We start from the raw sequence: 24,417 nt of genomic DNA, 5'->3' as shown, positions 1-24,417 counted from the left end.
ACCCTATTGCACTGCACTTTCTCTGTAGCTGTGACAATTTACTGTGTACTGTTATTGTTTTTACCTGTACTACATCAATGCACTCTGTACTACCTCAATGTAACTGCACTGTGTAATGAAGTGACCTGTACGATCAGTATGCAAGACAAGTTTTTCACTGTACCTCGGTACAAGTGACAATAATAAACCAGTACCAACAGCAAATATCTTCCTTTCATCCATCCTGTTTGCTTGCAATGGAGAAAGTACAGCAAAAACTTACCAGATTGATTCCTGTGGCGTTTTTTATATTCAAAGTCAAAGTCGAGTTCATTGTCATACGTACGTGTGTGCACAGGTGCAATGAAAAACTTCCTTGCAGCAGCATCACGGGCACAGAGCATCAGATAAGCAGCATTCACAAGAAAAAAAAATAAACCAAACATAAATTATGCACAATTTTTACAAGAAAGAACAGAACTAAAAAACGTCCGTTGTAGTGCAAAGTGATAAAAGTGGTCATAGCGTTGCTCTGCTGAGGTGAAGATTACGGTTGTGCAGGTTGGTTCAAGAAGTGAGCTGGTGAAGGGAAGTGGCTGCGATCTGGGTACTGCTGACAAGGCCAGCGCTTATTGCCCATCTTCAATTGCCCTTGAGAAGGGATGAGGAGGAGCTGCCTTCTTGAACCGCTGCTGCCCTCCTGGTGCAGGTGTTCCCCCGGTGCTGCAGTGGAGGGGGGTCCGGAACTTGGACCCAGTGATATAATCCTGAGTCAAAGCAACATGATGTGGAGGGGAACCTGCAGGTGGCGGTGCTGTTCCCAGGCACCTGCTGCCCTCGTCCTTTCTTGGTGGTAGAGGTGGCGGGTTTGGGAGGTGCGGTTGGAACAGCCTGGGTGAGTAACCGCAGGGCATTTTAGAGCTGGTGGCCAGTGGTGTGATGTTGAGGGTGATGGATGGGATGCCAGTCAACTGGGCTGCTTTGTCCTGGATGGTGTTGAGCCCATTGAAAGTTGCTGGAGCTGCACTCGCCCAGGCAAGTGGAGAGGGTTCCGTCATCCTCCTGACCTGTAACTTGGAGGTGAGTCACTTGCTGCAGCCTCTGACCTGCTCTTGGGACCACCGCGTTCATGTGGGAGGTCCAACTGAGTTCCTGGTCATTCATGATTCCCAAGATGGGTGAGACGACAGCAGTGGGAATGCCATGGAATGTCAAGTGCAGGTGGTTAGACTCTCTCCTGACGCTTCTCGGGCACGAATGTCCTCTTGCCACTTATTGTCCCCTACTTGAACGTTGCCAGGGTCTTGCTGCCTGCAGGCAAGGCATGGGCTGCTTCATTTGCAAAATGGAACTGACCATAGCACAGCCATCTGTGAACATCCCCGCCTCTGACCTTATGATGTAAGGAAGGTCATTAATGAAGCGGCTGGTTGGGCCTCCGACAATGGCATGAGGAACTCCTGCTGTGATAGAAACATAACATAGAAAACCTACAGCACAATACAGACCCTTCGGCCACAAAGCTGTGCCGAACATGTCCTGGATGATCCAACAACCACAGCCTTTGGGTGAGGTATGACTCCAACTACAGGTGGCCAACATCATACATCAAGGTATTGCCTCCCGGACAGGCACAGACTTCATTTCCTCAGACAATCACTCCACAGATCCCAACCCTACACTGCCTACTACTATGTCCCGCCCAAGGTCCACAGACAGGACTGGAGACACAGGAGTTGCTGGAATCTGGAGCAACAAACAAAACGCTGGAGGAACTCAGCGGGTCAGGCAGCATCTGTGGCCAGAAATGGACAGTCAACGTTTTGGATCGAGACCCTTCATCTGGACTGAAAGATGGGAGGGGAGCAGGTACAGAGAGGTGGAGGGAAGGGCTGGCAGGTGATAGGTGGATCCAGGTGAGGAGGGCTGATAGGCAGGTGGGGGGGGTGGGGGGGGGTAAGTGGGAATGATGTCAGAAGCTGGGAGGTGATAGGTGGAATTGACAAATGGCTGAAGATGTTGGAATCTGATAGGAGAGGACGGTGGAGTGTGGAATAAAGGGAGGGAGGTGGGGAACCAGTGGTAAGGGTGTGTGGGTGATGGGGGAGGGGAAGGAGATGGGGTGATGGGGGCCGGGTGGGATCAGGAAGAGAGAGAAAAGGAAAAAATGGGGACAGGGGACAGAGGGGGAGTATTGGTGTTGGTGTTGGTTTACTATTGTCACTTGTACCGAGGTACAGTGAATAACTCGTCTTGCACACCGATCGTACAGGTCAATTCATTACACAGTGCAGTTACATTGAGTTAGTACAGAGTGCATTGGTGTAGTACGGGTAAAAACAATAACAGTACAGAGTAAAGTGTCACAGCTACAGAGAAAGTGCCGTGCAATAAGGTTCAAGGTCACAACAGGGTAGATCGTGAGGTCAAAATCCATCTCATTGTATAAGGGAACGGTTCAATAGTCTTATCACAGTGGGGTAGAAGCTGTCCTTAAGCCCGGTGGTACGTGCCCTCAGGCTCCTGTATCTTCTGCCTGATGGAAGAGAGAATGACCCGAGTGGGTGTTACCAGAACTTTGAGGGTTCAATGTTCATGCCGCCAGGTTGTAGACTAACCAGGAATAATATGAGGTGCTGTTCCTCTAGTTTGCACTTAGCCTCAACTCAGCAGTAGAGGAGGCTGAAGACAGACATGGGAATGGGAAGGAGAAATAAAACAGCTGGCCACTGGGAAATCCACGGCAGACGGAGCGGAGGTGCTCAGTGTAGCAGTCACCCAATCTGCATCCATTCTCACCGACGTAGAAGACCGCAACCTCTCCTGTATCTATCAGTCCAGATGAAGGGTCTCGACTTGAAACATCAACTGTCCATATCCCTCCATGGGTACTGCCTAAATTGCTGAGCTCCTCCAGCGCGTTGTGTGTTTCCACAAGCAGAACTGTCAGAGGACATGTTATTTCAACCTCTCTGACCTCATTGAACTTATTTCTTCCCACAAGATCATTGGCGTGGGTTTCCATTAATGGCCACTGACGTCAGGGCTACCGAGCATCGTGATGCACTACTCAGTCCCACTGCCTTAAATTCAAGGGAAGTCATCTTCACCTCCCCTCTGGGATTCAGCTCCCTGGCTCACGTCGGTCATACGAGGAGAGATATAAAGTGGATTAGGTCTTACTGTCTTGAGTTTCAATCTCATGCACAAGATTTATTTGGGGTAGATGCAGAGTCGTGTTTACTCTGACTGGGACCAGAAGTCACCCATTCAGGAGATGGAAGAGAGAAGAAGTTCGTTACCTGGAGGAGAGTAAGTCTTAGGAACTCACTCCTGAAGACAGCTGTGTATATCCAGGGCAGGCATCAATGGTGTTTCAGATATTGAGTGTACCAAGGGGTATGGGGTTATTAGGAAAGTATCACAGAAATGAGTGATCTGGTTAAGTGGTAGTTATAGTAACACAGCAGGGAAACAGGCCCTTTGGCCCAGCTTGTCTGTGCCGACCATGGTGCCCACCAAGCTAGTCCCCCATGCCCACATTTGGCCCATATCCCTCTGAACCCCTCCTACCCATGTGCTTATCCAAATGCCTTTTTGAAGTTGTCGGCCTCTGCGTGAAGAATTTGCCCCTCGGGTCGCTTTTAAGTATTTCACCGCTCACCTTAAACCTATGCCCTCTAGTTTTTATTTCCCCTTCCCTGGGAGAAAGACTGTGCGCATCCACCCTACCTATGCCCCTCATGGTTTTATGCACCTCTATAAGGTCACTCCTCAATCTCCTACACTCCAAGGAATAAGATCCTAGCCTGCCCAACCTCTCCCTCGAGTCCTGGCAACATCGTCATGGACCTTCCCTGCAATCTTACCAGTTTGTGAGTAAAACAGAGGGTTATGGGCTGTGGATGTAAGAAAAATGGAGGGTTACAGGCTCTGTAGGAGGGAAGGGTTAGATTGATCATGCAGTGGGTGTCTATATAGGTCGGCACAATATCGTGGGCTGAAGTGCCCGTACTGTGCTGTACTGTTCTATGTTCTATGTTCTCCAATGATGTCTTTCCCAAAACTGTACACAATACTCCTAGTATGGTAGAATGATCATGAGGGGCAGAGTGGTCTATTCCAACCTCTACTTGTGTTTGATATTGATATTGCACCATGACTCGGAGTTAAAATCTCCCCCAGTGTTTTCCAAAATTTCCATCTGGAAGACTTCCAACTGCCCTCTGCTCTGTTTCACCGGGTGTGGGTGGGTGGTGTGACTGTAAATAAAATCAGGAAATGGAAATGCAGGAAAATCCCAGGAGGTCAGGCGGCATCTCATAGTCAAAGGGCTTACAGCACAGAAACAGGCCCTTCGGCCCAACTCGTCCATGCTGACCGTGTTGCCTATCTACGCTAATCCCATTTACTTGCATTAGGCCCGTATCCCTCTGAACCTTTTCCTATCCAAGTCTCTGTCCAAACGCCTCTTAAATGCCGTTACTGTACCTGCCTCCACCACTTCCTCTGGCAGCTCGTTCCACCTACACACCACCCCCTGTGGGACAAACTTGCCCCTCAGATCTCCTTTAAATTTCTCCCCTCTCACCTTAAACATTCCCTCCCCCACCTGATTCTATCTACTCTGTCTATGCCCCTCATAATTTAATAAACCTCTATAAGTTCACCCCTCAGCCTCCTACGTTCCAGTGTGAATAAACTCAGCCTCTCCCATCTCTCCTTATGTGAATCCCTCCATTCCAGGCAACGTCCTGATGAATCTCTTCAGCACTCTCTCTATTGCTACAGCGTCCTTCCTGTAGAGCAGTGACCAGGACTGTGCACGGTACTCCAAGTGCAGTCTGACCAATACTTTATACAGCTGTAACACCCCAACTCTTATAGTCAGTGCCTCAGTCTATGAGGGGAAGCATCCTGAATGCCTTCTTTCACCTACCCTATCCACCTCTGTCACTATTTTCGGGGAGATATTGCCTTGCACTGTAAGGTCCCTCTGTGTACTAACACTCCTGAGGTCCTTGCTTATGTCCTGCTAGCGCTTGACATCCCAAAATTCGTTACCTCGCAGTCAACATTGAAGGGTTTCTCTCTCCACAGATGCTACCTGATCTGCTGAGTGTTTCCAGCATTTTCAGTTTTTATTTCAGATTTCCAGCATCTGCAGTTTTTTTGCTTTTCATTCAGTGGTGCGATCATGTTGTTCTCTAACTCATCGAGAGAGCTTGTCTGCTGTCTGGATACCTGAAATTCCTGCATTGCAGGTTATGTTTCAATTTCACGTTTATCAGATCGTTAGTTTATTGCCACATGCATCGGGGTGCAATGAAATTCCTTGTTCGTGTGAAGCTCACAGAGTAAACAGTGTACATTGGCAACAATAAATACAGCGATGGTTGCAAAACAACAGATTGGGGCAAAGATTGTAGTGCAGTCTGAACTACTGCAGAAAGAAATGTTAAAATGACAATAACAGATTAACGAGAGAGGGACAGTTAAGAGTCCGAGAACATGGCAACACCACCGGAAAGGGGATGTGAAAGAGGTGGATGGTTCAGGAGTCTGGCCGCAGTGGGGAAGAAGCTGTTCCTGAGTCTGGATGTCTGGGCTTTCAAGTTCCTGTGTCTTCTCCCAGGAGGCAGGCATCCTTGACGATATCATTAGCCTTCCCGAGGCAACACACGGTGAAGATGGACGGGACAGAAGGAAGTGACATGCCTGTGAAGGACTGGGCTGTAGCAACACAAGAGATGGTGGAGGAACTCAACGGGTCAGGCAGCATCTATGGAAGAAAATGGACAGTCGACGTTTGGGTCGAGACCCTTCATCTGGACATCATGTTCCTTCATGTTCCAGCATCTGCGGTGTCTTGTGTCTCCATGTACTGGGCGATGTTTACCACTCTCTGCAGGTTCCGTCAGTCCAGAGCAGAGCAGTTGTCATACTGGGCTGAGCTGCAACCCGTCACAAATACTTCCTCTAGTGCAGGATCATAATTCAGGGCTCTTCAAACTTGTAAGGTGGGTAGTTTCAGTGACCCTTCTTTACAAGCAGTCCAGAAAAAAGGGAGAAGTGTCCCAGTGAAGACATCGGAGAAGGTGTAGAGGTGGGACATGTCATCAGCGTCACACAGAGACACCTGTCCTGCCGTATAGTCCAGGTAAACCCCCACCTTCTTGGGTCTCCGCTTCAGCGGGAGGTGGGTGGGAGGTGAGGTTAGGGCTTGGTACTTCCAGAGAAAGAGTTCCATAGCCCAGAACCCATTTGCAGGCTTCAGTGTGATGTCCTTCTTTCTCTGGACTGATCCCTTGGCCACCCCTATGATCCAGGCTGTGTTGTTGGCTACCTCCACCTCCCAGTAGTGCCTACCCACTGTGAACACCTCAGCACCCAGGACACAGAGGCAGGCAGTGAATCTCTTTGCGTTGTCCTCAACATCCTGTTTGTCCTTCACCAGCCTCACCTCAGTCCAGTCTTCAGACACTTTCAGGAAGGGATTTGCCGTCTTTGGATCCAGGGTCAATGCAGTCGGAACTGGCAAGAGCAATTAAGAAAGGGGTACCTTTCAGGGACATATAAACATTGGGCGGCACCGTGGTGCGGTGGGTAGAGCCGCCTCCTCACAGCTCCAGAGACCCGGGTTCGATCCTGACCTCCGGCGCTGTCTGCGTGTGGACTTTGCACGACTGTGTGGGTTTCCCCCGAGTGCTCCCATTTCTTCCCTCATCCCAAAAACATGCGGGTTGGTGGGTTACTAGAGTGTAGATGAGCGGTAGAATCCAGAGGGAGCCGATGGGGATGTGGGAAGAAACTGGAAAGAGTGCAGAGAAGATTATGCTGCCAGGACTCGAGGGCCTGAGTTACAGGGAGAGGTCCGGCAGGCTGGGACCTCATTCCTTGGAGCGTAGGAGATCGAGGGGTGACCTTATAGAGGCGTATAAAATTACAGGGTGAATTTTCTAGGGTGAATGCTCGTGGTCTTTTTCCCAGGAAAAGGGAACCAAAAACTAGAGGGCATAGGTTTAAGGTGAGAGGTGAAAGAGATCTGAGGGGCAACTTCTTCATGCAGAGGGTGGTGCGTGTATGGGATGAGCTGTCAGAGGAAGTGATTGAGGCAGGTACAATAACAACATTTAAAAGGCATTTGGACAGGTATGTGGATAGGAGGGGTTTAGAGGGATATGGGCCAAACGCCGGCAAATGGGACTAGCTTGGTGGGCACCGTGGACAACATGGATGAGTTGGGCCGAAGGGCCTGCTTCCATGCTGTATTACTCCATCCCAATGAAGGTGAACGGAAGGTTGCTCTGCGTCTTAACCCCCTTTACCTGGACTGATTGCTCCCAGCATCCGTTTCCAGACAGCGTACTGAAGTGGGCCATGGAAATCTCCCAGATCCAGGTCGACGGAGACCTTAGTTGGCTGGTTGAACACGACACTAGACCTGAACAAAGACCGAGATGTGTACCATTGTGAAAAGGAAGAATTCGTCCTGCAGCTCTATAAAATTCTGGTTAGACCGCACTTAGAGCACTGTGTCCAGTTCTGGTCACCTCATTATAGGAAGGATGTGGAAGCGTTGGAAAGGGTGCAGAGGAGATTTACCAGGATGCTGCCTGGTTTAGAAAGTATGCATTATGAGGAGAGACTAACGGAGCTAGGGCTTTACTCTTTGGAGAGAAGGATGAGAGGAGACATGTACAAAATATTAAGAGCAATAGCCAGAGTAGACAGCCAGCGCCTCTTTCCCAGGGCACCAATGCTCAATACAAGAGGGCATGGCTTTAAAGTAATGGGTGGGAAGTTCAAGGGAGATATCAGAGGAAGGTTTTTTACCCAGAGAGTGGTTGGGGCATGGAATGCGCTGCCTGGGGCGGTGGTGGAGGCAGGTACATTGGTTAAATTCATGAAATTGCTAGATAAGCATATGGAGGAATTTAAAATAGAGGGATATGTGGGAGGAAGGGGTTAGATAGTCTTAGGCGAGGTTTACAGGTCAGCAAAACATTATGGGCCGAAGGGCCTGTATTGTGCTGTACTGTTCTATGTTCTATGTTATAAAACTTTTAATAATGCAAGAAAGAACACAGCAGAAGAGGAGCAGGAGTAGGCCACTCGGCCCCTCAAGACTGCCCCACCATCCAATATGATCAGGGCTGATCTGCCCTAGGCTTCACCTCCTCTTCTGTGCCAGTTCCCCATGGACCTCAATTCCCCAATCTTTCAAAAATTTATCAATCACCACCTTGAATATTTCTAATGACACACTCTACAGCCCTCCAGGGTAGAGAATTTTATCCTCTGCATAAAGAAATTTCTACACAGATTTTAAATGACCACCCCCTTATCTTACAACAATGACCCCTCATTCGAGGCTCTCCCACTGGTGGAAACATGTTCCACGTCAAGCCGTTGAAGGTATTTGCTCTTGACTGTTCTCGAAGAGCGGTCAGTGCTGGTGAAAACAACAGCCAGTTTTCCCACAGCAAGCTCCCACAACGACCAACGCAATCATTTGCCTCACACTCGAGAGACCCAGGTTCGATCCTGATCTCGGGCGCTGTCTGTGGGGAGTTTGCACGTTCTCCCTGTGACCACGGGGGCTTCCTCCAAGTGTTCCAGTTTCCTCCCACATCCCAAAGGTAGGTTAGCTCGCTACAGTAAATTGCCCCTCAGCGTAGGATAAAGGCAAAAACAAACACTTGATGGGCTTGTGTGAAAGAGAATAAGGGCAAGGGTACAGAGGATTAAAGCTAGGAGGGATCATCTATCATCAAAGATCCCCACCATCCGGGCCAGGCCATCTTCTCACAGCTCCCATCGGGCAGGAGGTACAGAAGCCTGAAGTCCCCACACCACCAGGTTCAGGAACAGCTACTTCCCTTCAACCATTCGGTTCTTGAACCAACCTGCACAACCCTAATCGCTACCTCAGTACAGCAACATCATGACCACTTTGCACCACAATGGGCTTTGTTTTATTTTGTTCTAATTGTGTTCTTTCTTGTATAATTCTTTCATTATTTATATTTTTCTTGTGAATGTTCTGTATCTGATGCTCTGTGCCCGTGATGCTGTTGTAAGTAAGTTTTTCATTGCACCTGTGCACACATGGACTTGTACATGTGACAATGAACTCGACTTTGACTTTGGGATGTGACAAAAGGGATTGCTCCCTTGGGAGCTGGCATGCATCCTGTGGGCTGAATGGCCTCCTCCTATGTCCTAATAATGTTTTAGATGTTATTTAAGTAGTCTCGAAGCTGCAAAGAAATACCTCTCTCCCCGCTGAAACAAAATATGTGGAATTGCAATGGGATGGGAAGGGGAAGGGGTCATCTAACTCCCCTTAAAATAAATCCCCGATCTATACAGACCATTGGCGGATCACTGGCCCCAGTATTAGACCGGTCAATCCGCTTCCCCAACCAGACCTGCACTCAGATCAGAGAACATGTCAGTTGAATGGAGTTCTCAGCCTGGAGTTCAGCGGGGAGAGAGGTATTTCTTTGCAGCTTCTAGACTACTTAAATAACATCTAAAACATTATTAGGATATAGGAGGAGGCCATTCAGCCCACAGGATGCATGCCAGTTCCCAAGGGAGCCTGGAAGAAAAAGATAAAGTCCTTTAATTTTTCATTGGAGCCATACAGCACAGAAACAGGCCCTTCAGCCTACCCTGTCCCTGCTGACCATCGTACCCAACTATATTCATTGCATTTACCAGCACTTGGTCTGTAAACTTCCATGCCTCAGGGATTCAATTGTTTGTGCTTCTTAAATGTTGTGGGAGTCTCTGCCTCCACCACCCCCTCAGGCAGTGCGTTCCAGGTTCCAATCACCCCCTGGGTGGAAGAAAAATCTTCCTCAGATCCCCATTACAGGAAGGATATGGAGGCTTTGGAGAGGTTCCCCAACATGCTACATGGATTAGAGAGTATTAGCTATATGGTGAGGTTGGACAAACTTGGATTGTTTTCTCTAAAGTGTCAGAGGCTGAGGGGAGACCTGATAGAAGTTTGTAAAATTATGAGAGGCATAGATAGAGTGGACAGGTCAGAATCTTTTTCCCAGGGTGGAAATATCAAATACTGGAGGACATAATTGAGAGAGGAAGGTTTTTTTACACAGGGAGTGGTAGGTGCCTGGAATGTGGTGCTGGGGGAAGTGGTGGAGGCAGATACAATAGTGGCACTTAAGAGGCATTTAGGGGCACGAACATGCAGAGAATGCAGAGATATGGATCACGTGCAGGCATCATGGTCAGCACAGATATCGTGGGCCGAAGGGCCTGCTCTTGTGCTGTACTGTTCTTTGTTCTACATTCCCCTGTAAATTTCCAATTTGTTAACTTAAACCTCTGCCCTCGCTGATCATCAAAATCTTGATGTTAGACACTTCTGCCATGGGGAGAAGGTTCTCACTATCTACCCTACATGTGTCCCTAATAAATTTGTACACCTCTATCAGGCATCCCTCAGCTTCCCCTGCTCCAGGGAAAGCAAACCCAGCCCAACCAGTCTCTGCTCATCACTCCATCCCAGGCAGCATCCCGGTGAACCTCCTCTGCACCCTCTCCTATAGTGCGAGAGAAAAACCGGTTAAAACAATAAAATGATTAAAGTTGAACGACTTAATGTGACTAAGGTTAAACAATTTGAAATACCATAAAACTCTGACAGAGACTAGATTTTGTAACAAGATCAAATACACGAGGACAAGTTAATACAATCAAAGTACAAGGACAAGCTGAGGGAAACATCGTGAACTGTCCGTTAACACCAGAACCAACTGATAACATTGTTTTAAAGACCCTCATACCCAGCATTTGAATAAGTCCATGTTACAAGGTGTGCATTTAAACTTTCAACACCATGCAAATGGAGAGCTGATCGATTACAATCTCTCCCAGTGAAGCACTAGTAAAGCATATTTCATACTCTTTTCGATTTCCTTTTCTTTATATTTGATGTAGTTGATATTCTTTTCTTTAATCATAGAACAGTACAGCACAATACAGGCTCTTCAGCCCACCATGTTGTGCCGACCTTTAAACCTCGTCTAAGACTATCTAACCCCTTCCTCCCACATATCCCTCTATTTTAAATTCCTCCATATGCTTATCTAGCAATCTCTTGAATTTGACCAATGTACCTGCCTCCAGCACTGCCCCAGGCAGCACATTCCATGCCCCAACCACTCTCTGGGTAAAAACCTTCCTCTGATATCTCCCTTGAACTTCCCACCCATTACTTTAAAACCGTGCCCTCTTGTATTGAGCATTGGTGCCCTGGGAAAGAGGCGCTGGCTGTCCACTCTATCTATTCCTCTTAATATTTTGTACACCTCTATCATGTCTCCTTTCATCCTCCTTCTCTCCAAAGAGTAAAGTCCTAGCTCCCTCAGTCTCTCCTCATAATGCATCCTCTCTAAACCAGGCGGCATCCTGGTAAATCTCCTCTGCACCCTTTCCAATAATAGTGCGGTGACCAGGACTACACATAGTGCTGCAGCTGTAGCCTAACCAATGATTTATAAAGTGGTGCCGAGACCTCCCTTTCTCTTCTTTTCTGTGCTCCGGCTTTTTTTTTGTTATAATATTTTTAATTCTTAACATTTTAATATTTTCATTAATATCCTTCAACTATAATTATGAAAAGCAAAGGTTGCTAAATAACTAAGGATATAAAAGTCACAAGCAAAACATCCACAGTCTCAACAGACGACAACGCTTTGCGTTCATCCCATTTGTCCACATTAGAACCATATCCTTCTATGCCTTGCCTGTTTAAATCTCTGTCCAAAAGCCTCTTAAACCTGGTGACTGCACCTGATTCCACTGCCTCCTCTGGCAGACCGTTCCAGATATCGACCCCTCTCTGCGTAACAAAACTTACCCCTCAGATCCCCTTTAAAACTTCTTCTCCTCACCTTAAACCGTTACCATCTTCCTTGCCTATGCGACTCCAGCACTGGTAGCCTGTGCGTCCCTGCTTATCACCCTCCAACCTCTTGTCTCCAACCTTCACCCTCCCCTCCCACCTCCGTCAATCACCCACCTCCCTCTGTCTCCCAACTCCGCCCCCCCTCCCTCCCCTACCTGGCTCGATCTGCCCGTCTTCCTTCATCCCTCCTCAGTCCACCAATCACCCACTGGCCTCTGTCTCACCCCCTCCCCCCTCTCCTCTTTATACCAGCCACCTCCCCTCTCCACTCTTTAGTCCTGATGCAGTGTCTCAACCCAAAACGTCAACAGTTCCTTCCACCGCCCCCCACAGATGCTGCTCGACCCCCTGAATCTCTCCTGCAGATTGTTTGTTGCTCCAGATTCCAGCGTCTGAGGTCTCTTGTATCTCCATTAAACCTACTTCCTCTTGTTTTTGATTCCTCTACCATGGGAAAAGGATTTTGACTCTCCTCCATGCCTCTCATACTCCTATCTGGTCACCCCAACACCCCGCCTACCCCCAGCATCCTTTGCTCCAGCCTGTCCAATCTCCGCGCCCCCCCCCCCCCCCCCCCCCCGTGACTAAAGTCCTCCAATCCCGGCAACATCCTGGGGAATCTCCTCTGCACCCTCTCCAGCTCCGTCTGTCATTGTGCCTTCTTCCTAGGAGCCAGACTTCGGCGGTCTCTGCCGGGGGTGCTGGAGGTTTGGCTTCACCGTGCCTGACACCTCCAGGGCTGCTGAGGTTCAGTTCAACCAGCACTGAATGTGCACCCTAATATAAAATGGTTCATGGGCACCACATGTGTTAGAGAGGGGTTTATTAATTCAAATATTCACAGGACATGTTTATAAAACTGAGCAAGTATCAAGTAGGTCAATTGGCCACTGTAAATTCCCCCTAGTGTGTAAGTGAGTGGTAAAATCTGGGGGCAATTGACGGGAATGTGGGGAGAATAAAATGGGACTAGTGCAGGTGGGTACTTACTGGTCAGTACAGACCTGATGGGCTGAAGGGCCTCTTCCCCTGCTGTATGACTATGACTATTACTGGTGGATATATTATTACTGCAAAGTAATATCAATGAATAAGCACAGTTTGTGAGTATTTACCTCTCAATGATGTCGCTGATGTCCTGAAGTAAAGACAGTTGAGAAATGTTAATGAATAAGGATCTTTTCTCACACATCTGACAAACTTTATAAGATAAGATAAGATATCGAAACACACAGTGAAATGCATCTTTTGCGTAGGGTGTTCTGGGGGCGCAGCCCGCAAGTGTCGCCACGCTTCCGGCGCCAACATAGCACGCCCACAACTTCCTAACCCGTACGTCCTTGGAATGTGGGAGGAAACCGGAGCACCCGGAGGAAACCCACGCAGACACGGGGAGAACGTACAAACTCCTTACAGACAGCGGCCGGATTTGAACCCGGGTTGCTGGCGTTGTAATATTTATGCTAAGCACTATTAGATTATGAAGCATAAACATTTACTCCAACTCAGTCAAATGCTCAGTAGAGCAGTTTGCCTCCTTTTGAACAGAACAATAATCATTGTTCTTATATTTTCTCATGACATGGAGGGAGGCCATTCAGCCCATTGAGTCTATGCCAGCTCTCAGAGCAACCTCATCAATCCCATTCCCCGCAACTTATTCTCCCTCACATTCCCATCAATTCCCCCCAGATTCATAGCGATGTACAGCACGGAAACGGCCCTTCTTGCCTATCTACATTAATCCACTAGTTCTGCCAACCACCTGCACACTAGGGGACAACTTACAGCGACCAATTAACCCACCAACCTGCGCATCTTTGCGGCGTGGGAGGAAACCGGAGCACCCTGGGGAAACCCACCCGGTTACAGGGAGAACGTGCAAACTCCATACACACACAGCGCCAGAGGTCGGGATTGAATCCGGGATCTCTGGAGCTGTATGGCAGCAGCACTAACCGCTGCACCACGGCGCTGTCACCGTGAGCACTTCAGTGTGACTTTCACTAGAGGTAAAATAAAAATTAATTCCTTTATCTGAAGATATACATTTAAGTTCTGCAACCTTTGATCTTGTTCATCAACGTTGTCTTGACAGCTTTAAATTATTTTCATTAAATTACCTTTGCATTAAGTAATCATTCACAACTAAAAATGTTTTCCTTTTTGACCCAACAAACTACCTGAAAAATTTTAATCATCTCCACACCTCACAGCGCTAGCAGCCCAGGTCCGATCCCAACCTCTGGCTCTGTGTGTGTGTGTGTGTGTGTGTGTGTGTGTGTGTGTGTGTGTGTGTGTGTGTGTGTGTGTGTGTGTGTGTGTGTGTGTGTGTGTGTGTGGAGTTGGCACCTTCTCCCTGTAACCCCATGGGGCTCCGGCTTCCTCCCACGTCCCAACAACCATGCGGGTCAGTGAGTTAATTGGCCTCTGCGAGTTACTCCTAGTGTAGGCAAGGGTTGGGAGGTGATTGACATGTGGGAGAGAATAGGTTTCAGGGAAGTAAGTGGGAGAATGGGATTGATGGGATCTGATGGATTAACCCAAGAGGATACGGAATGATGGAATGACTTGATTGGAATATGGGGAAAGTAAAAAGGGATTAGTGCTTGATGATCAAAATGGGTGTTTGATGATCAACACAGACCATGTCATAGTCCTACAGCACAGAAATAGACCCTTTGGCCCATCGTATCCATGACTACTCCTTCTCCCATCCACACCAATCCCATTTGAGATGATGATGATGAGATGGTATCTTTATTAGTCACATGTACATTGAAACGCACGGTGAAATGTATCTTTTGCGTAGAGTGTTCTGGGGGCAGCCCACAAGTGTCGCCACACTTCCAGCGCCAACATAGCATGCCCACAACTTCCTAACCCGTACATCTTTGGAATGTGGGGGGAAACCGGAGCACCCGGAGGAAACCCACGTAGACACGGGGAGAACATACAAACTCCTTGCAGACAACGGCCGGAATTGAACCTGGCTCACTGGCACTGTAAAGCGTTGCGCTAACCGCTACACTACCATGCCTGCCCATTCCAGTCAAAAGCCCAAGTAAAGTCATTCACTTGAGTTTGATCGATTTTTCCCTGAGCAGACTGTCCAGACCATCTGGCAGAATGCCTCATCACCAGAACTCACCAACAAGCACCAAGGCCTCGCTTGGCTGGCGGTGAGAGGGGCCCTCCCAGTCAGATCCTTCCTGTATGGTTGGAACCTCACTCCCAGCGCGCGTTGCCCCCGGGAGGACTGCGCTGGGAACGAGACAGTCGCCCACCTCTTTGCAGGCTGTAGGTTTGCGAGGAGGGTGTGGCGAAAGATGCAAGGGTCCTTGTCACGGTTCATCCCCAGCAGCAGCATAACAGAGGATTCTCTGATCTGCGGGCTGTTCCCGAGGACACACACACAGACGGACATCAACTGCTGCTGGAAGGTCATCAACTCAGTGAAAGACGCTCTTTGGTCTGCCCGAAACTTGTTGGTCTTCCAGCACTGTGAGATGTCCGTAGGGAAATGCTGCCGGCTGGCACATTCCAGGCTGCAAGAGTACGTGGTGAGGGACGCACTGAAGCTGGGCGCAGCCAACGCAAAGGCTCGGTGGGGAAGGACTACGGTTTAAGGTTCTTCTGCCACTGGAGATGGAGGGGCGGGGTCAGGGAGAAAGTCCATAAATATTGTAAATACGGGACCGGGTAGCTTCCAGGGAGCCACACGTGTGGCATCGGTGCTGTTTTCTATATAAAAACGTAACACTAATGAATGATTTGTACAAGAATGTAAAGGTTTGCACTGTTTTGAAATTGTATATTGTTTGTCTTTTATTATGAATAAAGTTTATTTTGTAAAAAAAAATTTAAAAAAAAAGATTTTTAAATTCAGAAAGGCCATCAGAGGCTGGGAAATTTGCCTGCATTAGAACCATATCCCTCTTGTGCCTTGCCTGATTGATTCAGTGGGCTGAAGGGACTGTTTCCGTGTTGTATGTCTCTATGACTCCTTCACTCACTGAAGCTCTAACCTAACACTGCAAAGAAAGGCTCACCGACGAGGCTCGTATTCCCACAAGTGCACATTATCAAACAGAGGATTTGCTTAAGTGGGAAGTTGAGCAAGAGTTAACAATAAAGGTAAGGAAAGACTTAAACAATGACCCAGATGAGTTGCATGGACCCCCGATTAGTACTCTGTGAGACTAGTAGTAGCACAGGCAGATAGGGATGAGGAGAAACTGCTTTTCCCAGAGAGCAGTAAATCTGTGGAATTCTCTTCCCAGGGAAGCAGTAGAGGCTACCTCATACTTAAGATATAGTTAGATAGATTTTTGCATAGTAGGGGAAGTAAGGGTTATGGGGAAAAGGCAGGGAGGTGGATCTGACTCCACGGCCAGATCAGCCGTGATCTTATTGAATGGCGGTCCAGGCTCGAAGGGCCAGATGGCCTCCTCCTGCTCCTAGTTCTTATGTTCTTATGTTCTTATGACATACCTCTAAATGCCCTGCCTCTTGGGCACACACTTTCCTCTGTATTGTGGCTGTCACTTCCTCAATGAAAGCAAGCTCCTCTGAATTTTTCCTCAAGTTCTCCTGGATTTGCGCGGATATGCCCTGCTCCTTTTGCTTCAGCTTGGTCATCAGTATCGTCTCCTCGTCGTTCAGGAAGCGGTGCAGTTTGGCAAATTCATACTCGATGTTCTTCCGCAGCTCATCAGTCAGCTTCTGTTGGGGGAAAGCCAAGCGTTCCTCAATGGCGGAAGGGCTAAGTTACAAGGAGAGGTTACCCTCTGCAATTAGGAAGATTTAGATTAATGTAAGTTTTCAAAGTATTGAGGGAAGCTGACAATATCTCTCTGTCTGTAATGGGGTTGGGGAATCTGGACCACAGTCCTTGAGGCAGGAGGTACATGAGACTGAAGACCCACATCTCAGGGTTCAACAACAGCTTCATCCCCACTGCCGTCAGGTTCTTGAACCCACCTGAAAAACCCAAACGCTACCTCGGACTGTATATTTTTTTCTCTCTCTCTCTCAATCTTGCACTAGTGACATTATGTTTACTTTGCTGTTTAGTTTGTACACGTGCAAGTTATGTGAGATTTATGTTAATCGTTTATGTTAACTATGTTTGTCCTCGTCTAGCGTAATGCTTTACACCGCCAGCGATCGGGGTTCAATTCTGGCCGCTGTCTGTAAGGAGTTTTTACGTTCCCCCCGTGTCTGTGTGGGTTTCCTCCGGGTGCTCTGGTTTCCTCCCACATTCCAAAGACGTACGGGTTAGGAAGTTGTGGGCATGCTATGTTGGCGCCGGAAGTGTGGCAACACCTGCGGGCTGCCCCCAGAACACTCTACACAAAAGATGTATTTCACTGTGTGTTTCGATGTACATGTGCCTAATAAAGATGTCTTATCTTATCTTATAACATACTGTGCTACTGCTGCATAGAGCTAATTTTCATGGCATTTACACTCTGTGTATGTATGCCTGTGACAACAATAAACTTGGAATAAATTCGCCTCATCTCTGTCTTACATGGGAGACCCTGTTGTGACTGTGAACCCAGTCACTGGAGACACTGGAACTGGTTGATTTAAAGGTCTTCGTTCACCACAGCAACATTCTCCTGGAGACTCTCTCAGCAGTCTCCCAAACTCAAAGTATATCAAGTTTTTAAGAACAAAGGTAAGAGCAGGTGAGTCATACATTTGCAATAGCTACAACACATCATTTACTTCAATATTTTGTGTCTGACAAGTGGTTCCACTGAGTTATGTATTTACAATGGGTGCACACTGACAAGGCACATCTGAATGTTCAAACACCTTAGCTGGGACAAAGTAATTCACATGGATGGTCTAAAATAAGTGGTATCGTAGACAGTGAAGAAGATTATCAAACATTACAAGGGGATCTTGATCAGCTGGGTAAGTGGGCCAAGGAATGGCGGATGGCATTCAATCCAAGTAAGTGCAAGGTGGTGCATTTTAGGAAATCAAATTAGGGTAGGACTTCCACAGTGAACAGTAGAGCCCTGGGGAGTGTTGTGGAACAGAGGGGTTTAGGAGTAGCAATTAGCATAACACTGTTACACCACCAGCTATCGGGGTTCAATTCCCACCGCTGTCTGTAAGGAGTTTGCACGTCCTCCCCGTGACTGCGTGGGTTTCCTCCGGGTGCTCCGGTTTCCCCCCACGTTCCAAAGACATACGGGTTAGGAGGTTAACGTGGGTGTAATTGGGCGGCACGGGCTCGTTGGGCCAGAAGGGCCTGTTACCATGCTGTATAAATACAGTTTTATATAAAGTACAAGTACATGGTTCCCTGAAAGTGGCATCACAGGTAGACAGGGCGGTGAAGAAAGTATTGGCACACTGGCTTTCAACAGTCAGGGCATTGAGTATAGCAGTTGGGACATTGTGTTACAGTTGTATAAGATGTTGGTGAGACCGCACTTGGAGTACTGTGTACAGTTTTCGTTACTCTGTTACAGGAAAGACGTCATTAAGCTGGAGTGCAAAGATTTACAAGAACATTGCCAGGAATCGAGGGCCTGAGTTATAGGGAGAGGTTGGGCCGTCTAGGGATTTATTCCTTGGAGTGCTGGAAACCCAGAGGTGACCTTATATAGGTGTATAAAATCATGAGGGGCATAGATAGGGTGAATGCACACAGTCTTTATCCAAGGGAATCAAAAACAAGCAGGCATGGGTTTAAGGTGAGAGGGGAAAGATTTAAAAGGGAGCTGAGGGGCAATTTCTTCATGCAGAGGGTGGAGGGTATTTGGAACAAGCTGCCAGAGGAAGTGGTTGAGGCAGGTAAGATTGCAACATTTAAAATAATAACACTTGGACAGCTAGGTGGATAGGACAGGTTTTGAGGTATACGGGCCAAACATAGGTAAATGGGACTAACTTAGATGGGCACCATAGTCAGCATGGCTGAGTTGGACCGAAGGGCCTGCTTCCATGCTGTATGACTCTATAAAAGCTTCTGGGGACAGACCTACTCTCTTTACACCCACAACTGTGTGGCTAAACACAGCTCCAACGCCATCTACAAATTTGCCAAAGGCACCACTGTTGTTGGCCGAATCACGGGTGGTGACAAGTCAGAGGACAGGAACAAGATGGAACATCTGGTCGAGTGGTGCCATGATAACAACCCTCACAACTAATGTTAACAAAAGCAAAAAGCTAATCGTTGACTTTAGAAGGGGAAGTCGGGAGACCACGTGCCAGTTCTCATTGGTGGGTTGGAGGTGGCGAGAGCAAGCAGTTTCAAACTCCTGGGCGTTGATATCTCCAATGACTTGTCCTGGGCCCAGCATGTAGATGCAATCACAAAGAAGGTGCACTAGCGACTCTACTTTCTTAGAAGCTTTAGGAGGTTTGGCATGTCACCAAGTACTCCAAAAAACTTCTCCAGATGTACTGTTGAAAGTATCCTGACTGGTTGCATCACGGCCTGGTACGACAATTCCAATGCACAGGAACGCAAGAAGCTGCAAAGAGTAGCGTACGCAGCCCGGTCCCTCATGGGCACAGCCCTCCCCACCGCTGACAGCATCCACAGGAGACGCTGCCTCAAGAAGGCGCATTTATCATCGAGGATCCCCACCATGCCCTCTTCTCACTGCTACCATCGGGCAGGAGGTACAGAAGCCTGAAGTCCCACACCACCAGGTTCAGGAACAGCTACCTTCCTACAACCATCAGGTTCTTGAACCGACCTGCACACCCCTAACCCTACCTCAGCAACGGGACACTACGGACCACCTCTTGCACTGCCATGGACTTGTCTCTGATTGTGGTTTTGTTTTGTTTTGCACTGAGGTCTTGTTTTTGCATGGTCTTTTTTTTACACTGTTATGGCATAATTTCATGTATAGTTTATATTCTGTGTGTTGTCCATGCCTACCAGCCTGCGATGCTGCTGCGAGCAAGTTTTTCATTGTACCTGTACCTCACCGTACTTGTGCACATGACAATAAACTCGACTTGATGACCTTACAGAGGGCTATAAAGTCATGAGGGGCATAGATATGGTTAATGGCCACAGTCTTTGTCTCAGCGTAGGAGAGTCTAAAACTAGAGGGCATAGGTTTATGGTGAGAGGGGAAAGATTTAAAGGGTACCTGAGAGGCAACTTCTTCACGCAGAGGGTGGTGGGTATATGTCAGAGGAAGTGGTAGAGGCAAATGTAATCACAGCATTTATAAGACATTTAGACATGGATAGGAAAGGTTCAGAGGGCAAATGTAGGCAAATGGGATAAGCTCAGATAGGCACCTTGGTCAGCATGGATGAAGTGGGCCGAAGGGCCTGTTTCCATGCTGTATAACTCTGTGGCTCTCATGCACCTGTACTGGCAGAGCTACACAGAGTGATTCCTCCCCTGGTTGACACGAGCCTCACCTTCAGCTTTGCCGCATTGGCTTCTTCTTCCCTCTGGCTTCTGTGGAGGTTTTCCGTCAGCTCCTGAAAACGATCCAGGGCCTTCGCCAGCTTTTCCTGAAACGGGAGAAGGATCAGCAGAGAGGCCGGCCAACCCAGCCCTGACACAGCCCGCAGGCCGGCCGGCCGGCCGGAGGGAGACATTCCCCTCTGGGTGTGGGGCAGTTTCAGCCATTGTTCCACTCACCTCCACTCACCCAGCTCCACTGGCTTCGAGGGAATCAAATAACAGAGGGAGGGAGCGAAGGGAAGGGAGGGAGAGAGAGAGAGTTGGGGAGGGGGTGGGGAAGTGGGACGAGGTGACAGAGAGAGAGAGGTGGGAGGGAGAAGGAGAGGGAGGGAGAGGGATCGAGAGAGCGCGAGCAGGAGAGGGAGTGGGGAGGAAGTGGAGGGAGGGGAGGGAGGGAGAGAGAAAAGGGGGTAAGAGGGAGGGGGAGGAGAGGAAGGAAGAGAGGGAGAGGGGGAGAGAGCTGGAGGGAGAGAGAGAGAGAGAGGAAGGGAAAGCGTAGAGAGAGAGGGAGATAGAGAGAGAGTAACTGTGATCAATATTCCCATATATACGTATTTAGGACCAGGACAACCAAAGTGGAATTTTGCCTCAAAAGCCAGAATGTGATTCCATGAAACATTAACAGCCATCCGGCTAACGCTGGGGCGATGCTGGTTGAATGGGTCATTACGTTGATATAAATGGTTCATAGAAAATAGGTTCTTCGGCCCATCATGTCCATGCCAACCATCAGGCAACAATCTCGCACTCATCATCTTGGTTCCCTCTCACCTCCCCAACAGCTCCATGTCCCTCCAACCCCAACTCCCCTGCCATCCACCTACATTAGGGGTAATTTACAGCGGCCAAGTAACTCACCGAGCAGCATGTCTCTGGGACGTGGGAGGAAACCGGAGCACCTGGGGGAAACCCACGCAGTCACAGGGAGAACGTGCAAACTCCACACACACACACACGCACGCACGCACGCACGCACAGCGCCAGAGGTCAGGATCGAACCTGGGTCTCTGGAGCTGTGAGGCAGGGCTAACCACTGCACCAGCCAATCTGTCCATTGTTAACTCTTTAGATAGCTTGGCTGCTAAGGTGGTTTTCCATAGTAGAGCAGACCATCGTAACAGCAGCAGGTCCTGTCATTCTAAAGGAGGTAGAGACCACCCCATTCCTGTAACACCTCACAATCAAAGATGGGATTACCTGTTTAATATCCCTCTGGGATCAGATTAACCCTCACTGCCTTGCACTGAATCCACCAAAACAGCCCACTGTTGCCCCTCTTGTTCATTTACCTATTGTAACCATCTATCAGAAGGCAGATATATTAAATGAATGAGACGAGGTATGTGAGCTGTGAAATACAGGGAGATCGGAGGGCATTTTGTTCCCCTGAATACAAAATATGAAATAAAACCAGGGAATGCCGGAAACACTCAGCAGGTCAGGCAGCATCTGTGGAGAGAGAAACAGAGTCATCGTTTCAGGTTTAAAATAAAACCAGGGAATGCTGGAAACACTCAGCAGGTCAGGCAGCGACTGTGGAGAGAGAAACAGAGTTAATGTTTGAAGACAAAGACTTTTAGTTGGAACTGGGGAAGGGAGAAGTTTTAAATTGAAGGGAAGGTGGGGGGAAGGATGGAACGGACAGAGGAATATCTCTGACAGGGTGACGTCTGAGGATGCCCAACTGATTCTAGAGGATGTCAAGTCAAAAAGCAAACATTGCAGATTGACTCAGTGGTCAGGCTGTCTCTCACTGCTAATTCCAACATTTAATTTTTTCCATTTTAAATTTCCAGTCGGTGCAGTTTCTTTGCTTTTGCACTCAAGCTCACGACTGATATTTGCTTCTATTTGAAATCAATGGTCAGTCGGAGGATATGGAGTCACACACGACAGAAACAGGCCCTTTGGCCCATTGCGTCAATGCCAGCCATCAAGTACCTATCTCTATGCTAATCCCATTTCCCAGCACTCTGCATGTAGTCTTTTGTGCCTTGGTGTTTCAAGTGCTTGTCTAAATGTTAGATCATAGAACATGGAACAGTACGTCACAGGAACAGGCCCTTCGGCCCACAATGTTGTGCCGACCTAATTAAGCTATTGACATCTAATCACACTAATCCCTTCTGCCTGTACATGGTCCATATCCCTCCACTCTCTGCACATTCATGTGCCTATCTAAGAGCCTCTTAACCGCATCTATCGTATCTGCCTCCACCACCACCCCTGGCAGCGCATTCCAGGCACCCACCGCTCTGTGTAAAAAAACTTGCCCCACACGTCTCCTTTGAACTTTCCCCCTCTCACCTTGCCATCCAGCCCCCAATGTTGGGAGAGGCTCTGCCTTCACCACCCCCCTCAGGCAGTGCGTGGCAGGTTCCACCCACCCTCTGGGGGAAAAGAATTCGCCCTCAGATGTCCCCCTGGGACTCCTAGCCCTTTAACCCCTGAGTATGGGTGCACTAGCCAAGAGGAGGAAGGTTTCCTTTCTACACCTCCTTATCACCCCCTCAGCCTCCTCCAGACCCAGTCTCTCCTCCTAGCTGAGGCGCTCCCTCCCAGGCAATGTCCTGGTGAAGCTCCTCTGCACCTTCTTTAATGCAACCACCTCCTTCCTGTAGCAGTTAGCGTAACGCTATTACAGCGCCAGCGACCCGGGTTCAATTGCAGCCGCTGTCTGTAAGGAGTTTGTACGTTCTCCCCGTGTCTGCGTGGGTTTCCTCTGGGTGCTCCGGTTTCCTCCCACATTCCAAAGATGTACGGGTTAGGAGCTGTGGGCGTGCTATGTCGGCGCCGGAAGTGTGGCGACACTTGCAGGCTGCCCCCAACACATTCTCAGTAACACAAAAAGATGCATTCCAGTGTGTTTTTCAATGTACATGTGCCTAATAAGTAAATATCTTTCTATATCAGTAGTGTGATCAGAGCTGTACACAACACTCCAGTTGTGACCCAACCTAAGTTATGCCATAACCTCCCTGATCTTACATTCTATGCCCCCCAGCTAATAAAGACTAGTACCCCCTGTGGGGTTGTTGGCACCTGCTTCATGTCCTCCCCTGCACCCCCCCGCACTCCCCGGACGGAGAGCTTCACCAACCCAGAGCAGTACCTCCTGTTCCCACCGGAGCACCTCCTCCTTCTGACCGGGCAGCAGTCTCCGGACGCTCTCGGCCAGGTTGGACACGCAGCAGTTAGGCCTGAGGTGCGGCTGGGGGAACACCTCCCGGCACTGGGGGCAGGACACCTCCTCCCTCGCCGAGCTCCAGAACAGCACGATGCAAGCGCGGCAGAAGTTGTGACCGCAGTCGATGGTCTGGGGGTCTCGGTAGAAGTCCAGGCAGATGGAGCAGGTCACTTCCTTCCTCATGTTCTCCAGTTCCCATCCAGCGTTCATTCCGCACAGCCAGGATAAGTCCGGGGGAAGATCCCGCGGGCGTTCAGAACAGAAGCTGATGAAGTCGGAAGGCAGGACAATCCTCTTCCTTCACCCTGCTCGCAAACTGCAACATTAAAGAACAGAATCTGCTCAAAAGTTCAGCTGAGGAACAAGAGCTGTCACTAAACAGGAAGATCTGTCCGTCCTCTGAAAGGACAAAACATTGAAACGTGGGAAGTAGGATCAGGGGTAACATCAGGATCCATTCAACCCTTTGCTACTTCTCCACCACTCTATACGATCGTGGCTGGGCATTCCCACCTTCTGCCCCACATCTCCTGATCCTTCTTGGCATTGAGGTACTTGTCTACCTGCTGTAACTGCACTTGGAGGCGGTGAAGAGGAGCTTCACCAGGACGTTGCCTGGAGAGGAGGGTTTCAGATGTGAGGAGAGACTGGAGTGGCTGGGTCCGTTTCCCTTGGAGCGGAGGAGGCTGAGGGGGTACCTGACAGAGGTGTACGGAATTATGAGGGGCAATGAGCGCAGATACTAGGAAGCCTTTCCCCCAAAAGTGTCTAAAGTGTCTATAATGTACAGTTTTGGTTACCCTGTTATAGGGAAGGTGTGTGGGCAGGCACAGTAAT

At 48.7% G+C, this 24,417-nt stretch overlaps 1 protein-coding gene across 1 annotated transcript; it reads right to left on the bottom strand.

The window, feature by feature from the left end:
- Positions 1 to 5,986: 5,986 nt before the first annotated feature.
- Positions 5,987 to 23,790, bottom strand: LOC127585952 (E3 ubiquitin-protein ligase TRIM39-like). Its single transcript, XM_052043708.1, has 6 exons — positions 23,506 to 23,790; positions 20,345 to 20,440; positions 16,421 to 16,651; positions 13,042 to 13,064; positions 7,308 to 7,423; positions 5,987 to 6,513 (listed from the first exon to the last, which is right to left on the bottom strand). Exons 1-6 carry the CDS (start codon positions 23,788 to 23,790, stop codon positions 5,987 to 5,989), a joined length of 1,278 nt encoding a protein of 425 aa, XP_051899668.1.
- Between the last annotated feature and the right edge of the window lie 627 nt (positions 23,791 to 24,417).

Source organism: Pristis pectinata, chromosome 34 (assembly GCF_009764475.1).
Source record: "Pristis pectinata isolate sPriPec2 chromosome 34, sPriPec2.1.pri, whole genome shotgun sequence".
Lineage (NCBI taxonomy): Eukaryota > Metazoa > Chordata > Chondrichthyes > Rhinopristiformes > Pristidae > Pristis > Pristis pectinata.
Note: the sequence above shows the minus strand (reverse complement) of the source record. Positions and strands in the feature narration are given on the sequence as shown.